General features: G+C 43.1%; 1 protein-coding gene across 1 annotated transcript; it reads left to right on the top strand.

Annotated features, from left to right (window-relative positions):
- The first annotated feature begins 5,806 nt into the window (after positions 1-5,806).
- LOC121179132 (RNA-binding protein 15-like) lies at positions 5,807-10,527 on the top strand. The gene has a single exon (XM_041033781.1). The coding sequence runs from the start codon at positions 5,942-5,944 to the stop codon at positions 8,480-8,482; it is 2,541 nt and encodes an 846-aa protein (XP_040889715.1). The 5' UTR covers positions 5,807-5,941; the 3' UTR covers positions 8,483-10,527.
- Positions 10,528-12,005: the final 1,478 nt, after the last annotated feature.

The raw sequence follows: 12,005 nt of genomic DNA, 5'->3' as shown, positions 1-12,005 counted from the left end.
GATTTAAGTGGACAATGGGGTGTTACCTCCCTTAGAACCATGGAGCATAATCATGACTTCCATGTACATCAGTGTAGATGAACACCATCTCTTTCCTCTAAAACTAATACGAAGTGCCCTTGACCAAGGGAGAACAACCTCAGCTGCTGCAGGGCATCTGCTAAGTGGACAGCAGCGTGTCACTCAGTAATACACTCACATAATTTTTCTGTGTTTTATTAAGCCTGCATCAGCAGTCTTGCAGGCCTGTGGGACTGTCAGCACAGCAGTGCTGCTGCCCTCTCTGGTTAGCAAATGACCAAACAGTCTCATCAAGGTTTGAGGAGCTGCAGCTTCGCATTGCCTTCATTTACCCTCTGTTCTCTTACTTATTCCTGTATTTATTTTACATACTTTTATTCCCACTGTGACAATGTGCAGATTTTGTGGTTGGTTAAAACTCGAGATTTGTTCTTGTTTCTTTTTTATCCAGCACCAGATGTAAACTAATGAGACTAAGAGGCTATAACCCTGCTACTGGATCTGTTCTCACGCATTGTGGTGCTTCCAGCTAATGCCAGCATGCTAACATGCTGACAATGACAACATGCTGATGCTTAGCAGGTATAAAGTATTGGACATGGTGCTAGATGAAAAGTCAAGGGACAATTAACCCTGAGGGTGACATGAAAGTGTGAACCAGATTTCATGGCATCCCATCCAACAGTTGTTTAGACATTTCACTCAAAACCACAAAAGTCAACCCAACAGTGGCATCAGAAGAAAAGTCAAAGGATCACCAAGATCCATCAGGACTCATCCTCTGGGAACCACTAATGTCTGTGCAAAATGTCCTCGTAATCCATCCAATAGTAGTTCAGATGTTTTAATCTGGAACAAAGTGGAGGCCTGAACAACTGAAATTGCCATCCACTCAGCACAAATATAAGCTCAACACCAGAAAAGCTCATTTGTCAGTGCTTCCTGTCAGGTTTGAATTTAAACACTTTCCTCTCTGGCAGCCTCTCGAGGTGTGGTTTTGGTTTTTCTCTTTGGATTTCTTTTTTTTTTTTGGCTCTGTGTTTGTCGCTACACTTTTTGATCGCTGTTACCCTTTCGTTTCTCCCTGTCGTCCCTCTGCAGTTAAATTTCTCTCATTTTAGAGAATCTATCCCTGAAATCTTTACTTAATATATCCTCTCTGGGTTTTGTTGTATCTCATGGTGTCTGACGTCAGCACAGCACATTTCTGCTCCTCTCTGCTGTTCACCTTCAGTCGCCTCCAACTTCACATTGTCTCCCCGCTGCTTTGCAGCCCCTGCTTTCTTTTGTGCTCCCCCCACGCCCACCTCCACTCACGTGCGCCCATGCATTCTGCATCTGCACCACCACATCCACCCAGTACTTTTCCTTCACACCAATCTCATTTATATTCCTCCCTCCCCATCCCATTCTCACCCCTCCTCTTCCCCTCCCCTCTGTTTCTCCCCTCGTGTTTTGCGCTGTCTGGGTCACTCTCAGCTCCTAAAAAAAGCTTCAACCTGCACTGGGCTGTGTGGTATCGCTTATCTAGTCCATTATTCTTAGTACAAGCACTTGAACAAACATAATTACATCTACACTGTAATTCCTGCTGAAAGCAAGTGAATGCGGACACAGAAGACTTCTGACAAATGTGAATGGATAAGTGAAAGCAGCCGATATCTACATTTTTCAGCCTACATGCGTGACATTGCTCTCAGTGATCAATTCACTGATAATTTGATGACTCTTTTAGCCAAAGGGGGTTAAACTACATTGATGCTGGATTCTCTGTTTTGCCAGGAAGGCTGGTTCCCTCACAATGTTACATCAGCTTTGTACAAAACCAGTGAATGAAATAAAACACACAGAAGATATTATTTTAAAGTGAAAAAAACAAGGAATTTTCATGAATTATTAATGTTTCTCTAAAACAAATAAATGAAAAAAATGGTTTTAATTCATGCATAACTTTGTTTTGTTTCACACGTCTTGGCTTTCTACTTTACCGGTCGGTGCATCTTTATATTATTATAGCTACTCCTACTTTCCCAGAGTGCATCAGTGCACAGGGATGTGCTGGCATTGTGCAGGTGTTCAGACAGTGAAGAAAATGGGTCATGCTGGGCTCTGACAGACACACTGCAGTGCTCTGCCATACGCCAACACTCCAAGATGGTGTGTGCCTTACGCAGGTTTTAATAAAATGCCGTTGTTTGAGGAGTTTGTCCTGGTTTTGCCATTAAATCAGCATCAAGATACTGTGAAAAACAGAAGAGATGGATGCATTTAAAAACCAGTTTGGTGGCTTTCAGTGTGAAGGTCCATTTTTCACTAACATGAATGTCATCATGATTGTATGCTGGCTCAGGTTACACAGGTGAAGGATTGGTTGTCTTTTGGTCGGTTGATGACGGAAACGCACGAACAGATCTGTTACCGAGCATCTGTCTCACGCAGAAGCCAGGGTGCAGTGGGTCAGGCCATTCTGTTCACCTTAATGCGACACACAAAAATAGAAACTCATTAAAAGCTGTTTTCCCCAATAATCCTTTGCAGATTTCCCCATTGTGACAGCTCATTAACAAAAACCCTTGCATGCCATTCTGTTTTTGATGGCTGATAACAGATGAAATGTCTATGTGCTGCATCATGTTTGAGGATTCATATCTTCATTGAGTTCATGACAGCAACCTTGGTGAATTGGAGATAGTGAAATAGTGAAAATCTTTTTTTTTTACAATGTGTTATTTAAAATAACTAACAATGCTGGTGTGTGGGTTGTTTCTTGCTGGTTATACTGGTGTAAATATGTACAGCAATTCCCTTTAAAATGTTTCCCACCGCTTTATATATTAGCAGAATTGTGTTGGTGCACCTCACTGCTGATAATTGAACGCTTTGGTTGCTCCATTTGAGGAGGACAAACAACTGACCTGGATATTAGAAGGAGATTTAAAGCAGGGACAAATTCCCCCCTCATATTATCTTTATAGACCCACTTCAGCCCATTTTAATACTGGGTGGCAGATTGCCTTGCTGGGCCTGCGTAGGGACATGTGACAGTCTATAGAAGAACTTCACCAGATGGTCTCTCAAAGAGGGGCCAGTCCAGCTCACAGGGCTGAGGGCAAAGCTCCTGTCCCCATTTTTTTTTAACATAATCCTTTTAAAATACCCCTGCAGCAAAGCACAGTTTTTTTTTTTTTTTTACTAAGTATTGTTGGTGCAATAAGATGCAACAAATAACAGGTTCAGACTCACCCAACAGTCAAATGAAACATAGATACAAATCACTGAGATAAATGAAAATGAATGTTACAAAATCTGAACGGAGAATTGTGATTGTGTCCTTTTTGATAGAATGATTATTGGGTGATTCTCATTTGGCTGTTTACATGTTCTGAGTTGTTCAGGTGAACATTGTAGAAGATGAATATATATTCTCTAAAAGCCTGGACAGAGAAAATAGCACATCATCAGGAAGGGGCATTTAATTAATAACAATCTCTGTAATAAAAAAATAGAAGTTAAGTTGTAAACCTGACATTTACAAGCATTGGTTTGCACATGTGTTTGCATATGTTAAACTGGAGATAGACATTCCTGAATCAGCAGATTTTTTTTCTCCATAACAGTAACAGTAACATTTAAGAAGTGGACGACCACCTCTCCCCCTGCTGTCATGCCGGCTGTAATCCTATGCGTGGGAGTGCCCTACATACATGCTTCAGTAATTTTATTCCTGTGTATTATCAATAATAACAATAAAGCCTACACATCAGCAAATACTCCACAGACTATAATGGTATTATATGGATGAGGGCTCCAGCTTAGTGTGGTATAATTAAGAAAATCAAAAGTTAAAGAGTTAATTGACATTAAAACAAACATAAGGTTGCATGTTGAACTGACTTTTTAATTTTTTTTTCAAAATAAATTCTGAAGGACAGATCATCATGTGACTAAATAGGGAGGCTTTTGGAAATATGTTACAATGTATTCTTGAACTGATGCTGTAGGGGAATGAAACAGGAAATCAGGGACTTTGCATCGATTACATAGAGGGTAATTAAATGGATTTCAGTATTATATAATATAGGAAGACCAGTTTATTTATAATAAAATACTAAAAGACAAGGATTTGCATCTACCATCTTTATTTCTGCATTTGTGTTTTTAATAAAATGAATCAAACTTAAAAACTGAAGTATGAAGCATTCTGTCATTTTAACAATTGAATAGTTTTGTATGTTTTGAACAACAAATAACCATGTAGGATGCTTTGTAGTGTATTTAAAGAGACAGTCTCCTTCTAGTCAATACTGTTTTTTTTAATACACTCTGTGACCTAGACAGTGATTTCTTTATCATCTTGTTTCAGAGATAAACTGCAGCTAGAGTGGTTGTTAGGAGGAACATCTCTGCCCCTTAGTGGTAAAAAGAGGTAGGAGGTGCCTCAAATAATCAGTAGGACAGATAATACATGAAAAAAAAAAATACTTACTGTGACATAGAAACAGAACAGACATGCTGTGCATTCACCAAAGAAAAAAGAGACCTTATCTCCCCTAATACCTTACCTCTCCTAATAATAATACCCTTCAGATTACTAAGTGACATAAGTAGAACATAAAAGCGAATTAAAACAGGTAGTGCAATAATGCCTCTATCTTCTCAATCTTATGATTGATAATCACATGCATAAGTAACAATAATTATCTCTTAATTGTGTGATACTCAGTCCTAATCATGAGATATGTAAGTCATAATTATGAGATATTGGTTAACTTACAAATTTCCTGCAGCAATGGAAGTAAATAAGGCCTTGAAAGTTAATGCAAACAATAGCTACAGGTCCCCCAACTGTTTATGATGACTTACAAACCCTCCGTCTGTACAAAGGCAATGCTGGAAGAAACTGTGTTACCACACCCTCTGATCAGGACAAAACTGTAGTGCAAGAAGTAGCACTGTATATTATTATTAGAAAGGTGACAAAAAGGCAAATAACAAAGGAAGGCAGACTGGTTGGTCAAGAATTCATCCCAAAACATCAGAAGAATCAGATGGTGGCTTCACATGATGAAGACCAGCACAGTCTCCAGACTCAGTCCCCACCCAAAAGCTGGCAAAGTAAAAAGTACAATACTTCCCTGTAGTGGAGTAGACGTTTAAAGTAGCTCAAAATAAAAATAGTTGATTAAAGTACAAGTACCTCAAAATTGCACTTAAGCACAGTACCTGAGTAAATGTTTTTTGTTACTTCCCACCACTGGTCACTGACTACACCTGCTATTCCAGGTGCAGTCGAGCACAAATGCAAACAGCTTGTCAGAACTGTACACCCTGTCCTGCTCTGTGAAAAAAGTGGTGTATTCCTGCCATGTCTTAGTCTAAAGGTGTCCTTACCTCAAGGACAAAGTGTAGCCTAAACACTTACCAAGACCGTTTTATTGTTATTCTAACTTTGTTATGATTTACCACATGTGGGTTAAATCAACACTTATTGTATTTTTATAAAAATTAATTCATTCAAGACGACGTTCTAAGAACTCTACAACGCAAACTTCCGTTTTTTTAGGTTTTTCCTGTTCTTGCAGTGTGTCGCAATCACTCTCTTTCTCTCATTTTCAAATCAACCTCAGCCTGCAGGACTGTACTTTGACCTCACAGCCGAGCCGCACCCTTGTTTATTATAGGCGAGCGGCGGGCCGCTGCTCATGATTGACGCCCCACACAGCCAATCATCTTCTTCTACATGTGTGGAGGCGGAACTTCTCGTACAGTAGTGCAAGTAGTCCAACATGGCGGTTACGTTGCTTGCATGAGAGTGCAGTTGAAACCGCAGAGAAGTTCAGATAGTTTAAGTCGATTTCAGTGATTGAGAGTCCGTTTAAGCAGATAAGCATCTGTGCGCTACAGATATCGGCTTTTGGGAATGAAGGGAAAAGAGCGATCGCCGGTGAAGAAACGCTCCCGGGCGCTAGATGATAGCAGGGACCGAGGAGGGAGCCACCCGGGCGGCAAGAAGATCGGAGCCCTGTCGACGGTTGGTAGCAACAACGGCAACGGCTCCACACAAAGCGGCGCTTCTTCCCGGAGAAGTTTACAAAGCGAGAAAAGAGACATGAGGGAATCCGGTGAACATAATTCATCTAGTAGGACCGGTAGCGGTTACGACTACGGAGTTGTTTCGGGGAACAAGCCACACGTTGGCGCTGACAGCGCCGCGGAAACATCCAGGTCCGGTTCACGCAGCGACTCGCGGCCTCCCTCAAACCCTGAAAGTGAGTACAGGACTCTCAAAATAAGTGAACTGGGCTCCCAGCTGAATGACGAGGAGATAGAGGACGGGCTGTTTGACGAGTTTAAGAAGTTTGGGGACGTGAGTGTTAAAATCAGTCGAGAAAACGACGAGAGGGTGGCGTTTGTGAACTTCAGGAGCCCCGATGCCGCACGGGCGGCCAAACACGCCCGCGGAAAGCTGGTGCTGTACGACCGGCCTCTGAAAATAGAGACAGTGTACATGAACAGACGCAGAAGCCGCTCCCCTATTTCAAAGGACAATTTCCCCCCAGGACACAGGCATCTCCACTCTCAGAGAGCTCTATCTCCCAGTGGTGTGGGGTACAGAGACTACCGGTTACAGCAGCTGGCTCTGGGCCGTCTCCCCCCTCCCCCTCCTCCGCCACCTCACATAAGAGATCTGGACAGAGAGAGAGACTTTTCTATGTATGAGGCCAGAAATAGACCACCGTTCATCCCCGAATGTGCTGTTTTCCGCGATGAGGACCTGACGACCCCTGAAGATGACCAAAGGGCAAACAGGACTTTGTTTCTTGGCAATCTGGACGTCAGTGTGACAGAGAGTGACCTGAGGAGGGCGTTTGACAGGTTTGGGCTGATTACAGAGGTGGACATAAAGCGGGCAGTGAGAGGCCAGAGCAGCACCTATGGATTCATCAAGTTTGAGAATCTCGACATGGCTCATCGTGCCAAAGTAGCAATGTCGGGGAAAGTTGTGGGCCACAACCCCATCAAAATCGGATATGGTAAACCCACGCCCACGACCAGGCTGTGGGTGGGGGGGCTTGGACCCTGGGTTCCACTTGCTGCACTGGCCAAGGAGTTTGACCGTTTTGGCACCATTAGGACTATAGACTACAGGAAAGGTGAGGCGTGGGCTTACATCCAGTATGAAAGTCTGGATGCTGCTCAGGCTGCATGTATTCATATGAGAGGCTTCCCTCTCGGTGGCGCTGACAGGAGGCTCAGGGTGGACTTTGCAGACACAGAGCATCGCTACCAGCAGCAACAGTTCATGCAGCTCCCTCTACCCCTGCCGCACTATGACTTAGTCCCCGAGCCCTTCGCCCATCGTCTTACTGACTCGGTGAGAGTGAGAGAGAGGTCCCCTCCACTTCCTGCTCGCTTCAGAGACAGGGATCTCTACTCCACTGCTGAATGGCCCAGTCTGGGTGTCCACGACAGAATGCGAGGAGCAAGCTTTGATCCCATAGATCGTCTGGAGAGGCGTTCACGAGAGACCTGGGCAATAGAGCATGAGCGGGAGTTGCAAAACTTAAGCCGCAAAAGGAGACATTTGGATGATGGCTGGCGGCTGGATCGCTCACCCGACAGCAGTGACTATGGTCTGCGTCGGCATGGCAGCTCACTAGAACGCAGCCCTGGAGGGAGCAGCCGAGATGGCGGACGCTACAGTGACCCTGAACGCCTGCCTCGCTCTGGCAAGCCCTCTCCTGTCAGAGAGCGGCAAAACAGCCAGGACACTGGCTTTGGAGACAAGAAAAGGAGAACACTTAGCCCAGCTGAACCAGGCTCATTCATAGATAAGGACCGCAAGCGCAAAGCCAGTGACTCATCTAAGAGCCCAGGGAGGAAGGAGGATCGCTCAGAACACCCTTCCTCCTCCTCCAAGTCTAACCATCAGTCTAAGGTGACTGGAGGACAGAAGCTGAGTCAGGCCTGGCAGGGTGTCCTCCTGCTAAAGAATAGCAGCTTTCCCACATCACTGCATCTGCTTGATGGGGACATGGCAGTGGCTACCAGTCTTCTGGTGGATGGCGCCACAGCGGGTCAGGTGTCCCAGCTGAAGATCAGCCAGCGCCTGCGCCTGGACCAGCCCAAGTTGGACGAAGTCTCTCGTCGCATCAAGGCCGCCGGCTCCAGCGGATTCTGCGTCCTCCTGGCCGTGCCCGGAAAGGACGGAGGGGCCCAGGACGCCAGCAGCTCCACCGAGAGACCACTGAAGAACCTGGTGTCCTACCTAACCCAGAAGGAGGCAGCCGGCATCATCAGCCTCCCTGTGGGGGGCAGCCGTGACAAGGATCACGGAGGAGTCCTTCACGCTTTCCCCCCATGTGAGTTCTCACAGCAGTTCTTGGATGCCTCAGCAAAAGCCTTTGCCAAATCAGAGGACGACTACATGGTGATGGTCATTATCAGAGGAGCGTCATGAAAAAAAAAGTGCAAATTATAAATGTGTCTTTTCACCTTCATGAACTGTTAAACTTTGAGTTGTAAAAAAAAAAAAAAGACAGGGAGAAGAAATGGTAGCAAAGCAGAATAAGAGGAGATGACAGGGTTCTGATTTCCCTAACCTGCATGGTAACCTTTATCTCACCCTGTTGAAGGTTTATAGAAATGAAAGTCACATTGAATTGAATATGATTTGATAAATTGATGGATTTGATTTAAATCATACAGGTGACATTCTGCCTCCTGCTGCTTGGTTATCAGGTAGATGTACATTACTTGAAGGGTACTCAGCTGAAAGAGCAAGCTACAGTTAGATGAATCATTCCTATATGTTGCCTTAAAACACAATTTTTAAAAATATCATTTCACTCATCGCCTGGCTATTAGATAAAAGAATTTAAGATCCAAAACAGAGCATTTAGCCTTCACTTCATCTGTACTCAGCATAGATTTAATCCGTCAGTCTCAACGAGTTTGTGGTCCCACAGTGTTTGTACATTTGGGCTACAAAATAATTAAATCACGTTAATGCACATAGAAATTTTCTCTTGATTAAGGAAATATAGTCTACTTGCTCTAAAGATTTTCCCCATTGCTCATTAGTAGGCATCTTCAAGATGTGCATCTGTATTACTTTTTGCTGACCATGCAACAGTCTCATGTTTGGAGTACTTCCTAATTCAAAGTTTCATTATGAGAGTTTCGCTAATTATGTCATGTATTGGCCAGTATTGCTCACAGAGCTACAGAAAACTGTGGAGAAAACCAGTGTACCAACAGTTCTACGATTAAATTCTGTTAGTTGTCCTTTTATGTGGCCTCCGCAGACTAGTTAGTTTTTAAACACCTTAATCAATATCAGAGCATTAAGGGTTATAGTATGATAAATGATGGTGGTGTCAGTGCTTCTTTCTGAGCCACATCTGGAGGTTGTGTGACATTTCATGGTGAAATTCATGCCTGTTTTTCTCGGTTTTCACTAAGCAGCCATATGCAGGGGGTGGACACAAGCAGCAAGAACCTTACACATTATAATGCAGTTCAATACAGTCGTCTTACTAATAATACTGCCTTTGTAAAGCTTGCTTGGTTTTGTTAAAATGTCAGAGAGAGGGGTTTTTTTTCCACTCTGTGTTTATTTCTGGCCCGAAGGTTTAGACGTGATATATTGGACTGCATTGTATTGTAAGATATTTATTTCAGTGGTTAATTTCAATCTATATTCACCAAACTTTCACCAAAAGTTTTGCTTGAAATTGACATTGATTTGCAGATGAATTTTCTGTCAGTCAGCTGATGAGTCTACTTATCATTTCAGCTATAATAATATTACCTTGCAGTTGATGAAACTCCCCTTAGTCTTAACAAAACTGAACATTACAACACCTTTCTGTGTTAATTTGTATTGTAGGTCCCTTTGTGTTGAATGGCAGGGTTATATTATACAGGTCTGCTTAATCGTGTGTCCTCCCCCTTTATTGTGCTCTTTTATTAGCACCACATTCAATTTGGTTGAACAGTAATTGGTTGATTAAATTCTTCACTCTTGTTCTCTGATGTTATAATCCACTAATTACAAATACTACCCCAACAAAGTATGTACTGTTAAAAAAAAAAAAAAAAAAGATGCTGTAACCTATAAATTAAGAACTATATGTATTGCCATGCACATTTCTGATAGCTGATCAGGGGTCAGTAAGTGAAAAATACTGCTATACTGTCAGTGGACTTGTGTGATACGCACCTCTGAATGCATCAGAGGAGAAGAGGCCGTTGTTGCAGTGGCCTCACGCGCCTTCCTCTGAAAGGACTGTTAATGATTTGTTTTTCATGCTTTGATTTGAGTACTGTGTTTCAAATGGAAAAAAGAAATGATTTGTGCTGTATACTCAGGATATCTGGAGGGAGAAATGGAGAACATCATTGCTCATGGGCCTAAGAAGTATACCTGTCAGAAAGAAAAAAAAAAAAAACGCAAAGTGCAACTTGCACTTGATAGATTTTGTCTCAATAAATTTGCTCTTTCGTGGGAAACACAAGTGCCTCGGAAGACAGCTTTTGTGACCTTTTCTGTGCTTGGAATTGTCTATCAAACTCTAAAGGCTTTATCACTTTGACAGCGGGAGCCTTCCCAGCAGAAAGGAGAGGAAGTGTGAGAATCGACCGAAGACAGCCTCTCAGTTCTGTGTTTTCATGTTGTTCATCATTTGTTGAATGACCTCTTTGTGAAGAGCTTTTCATGTGAAATTTGGCCATACTAGAATACTGTTATTTTCCCCCAGTGCATCTGCAAAGGCAAATGTAGAGCCACCGTGTCTCTTCAGATATGTGGCTTATTCCTCAGTCACCTCTGACCTGCATGTCCGGAGGTGTGGCTGAGAACCAGCAGAGCGCTCAACCATCTGGTTTGTCACTCGGCGCTTCGCCAAGTTCTGCCAAAATCACCGTGGTTGTCTCCACGAGACAGCCTCTCGCCGGAAGCACAGCAGCGTTCGAAGGCCCTGGTCGTCTTTCTCATCTGGCTCCTGCAGAGAGTTGGTTCAGCGTCTGCACCAGCTTGAGAAGGAGCAGTATTCATTTGTTTGGTTGCTTATTGTTATTGCATTGGAGTTTTGAAGAAGATCTCTGTTCTAGGGCCAGACTTCATACGTGTCTCATCCTGTGTCGGAGAAAAAAGGTTGAGACAGTGAGACAGCATCTGCTTTGTTTTCCATAAAAAGGAAGGACAGGAAGCACAACAGAAGAAACGATTGCCAGATTCCTCTACAGGGAATCCTGATCTGTAGTTGATATGTTGATCTGATTTACGCACTTAAAGAAAAAGAAATCTGTGCCAAACTGCATATGAAACCAAAGTGATGAGTGTCCTGCTGTCACTGAGTCAGAATCTGCTGCAGGACGTATCACATGGAGACAGTGCTGCTGCTCCTCATCACTGCTTCATCTCCAAACTAAAGGGACCTGAGCAGCTTCACTGCAGACCCCAGGAGTCCACACAGCACAACGGCTGGGATTCAAGGTTTCCTGGAGCTGTGAGGTGCTACAGGTTTGAGTCTCACCCCCGCTGAACCTGCTCCTGTTCCACAGGTACAGTATTACGATGGCCTACAACAACTGACCGAGGTATGTATGATGCTGAAGACCATTACAAACATTAGAATTTTGGAAAGCTGGTAAGAGGTTAAAAAATTCCTTAAGTTTAGTAGCTGTGCTCTAAATTTTGCTAAATTGCTCAACATAATGGTTAATATGGTTTTTCAAATGTGTAGTTTCTTTCTGTCAGTGTTGGTGAGGGTCTACTTTTTACTACTGTGTCTTCCTGCAGATCCAACTTTCTTAGTATACTTTGTCATGGTTTTTGGTCCCAAGTTCCCCAGCAGTATAATATATATATAATATTTCCTTTCTTAAATTTAGTCGGGTAGAAGTATATTTACATAAAATGTGAAATAATAAAGCACAAATACCATAAAATTGTTATTAGGAACAGCATTTGAGTAAAT

The sequence above is a fragment of the Toxotes jaculatrix genome, chromosome 3 (assembly GCF_017976425.1).
Source record: "Toxotes jaculatrix isolate fToxJac2 chromosome 3, fToxJac2.pri, whole genome shotgun sequence".
In the NCBI taxonomy this organism is placed as follows: Eukaryota; Metazoa; Chordata; class Actinopteri; family Toxotidae; genus Toxotes; species Toxotes jaculatrix.
Note: the sequence above shows the minus strand (reverse complement) of the source record. Positions and strands in the feature narration are given on the sequence as shown.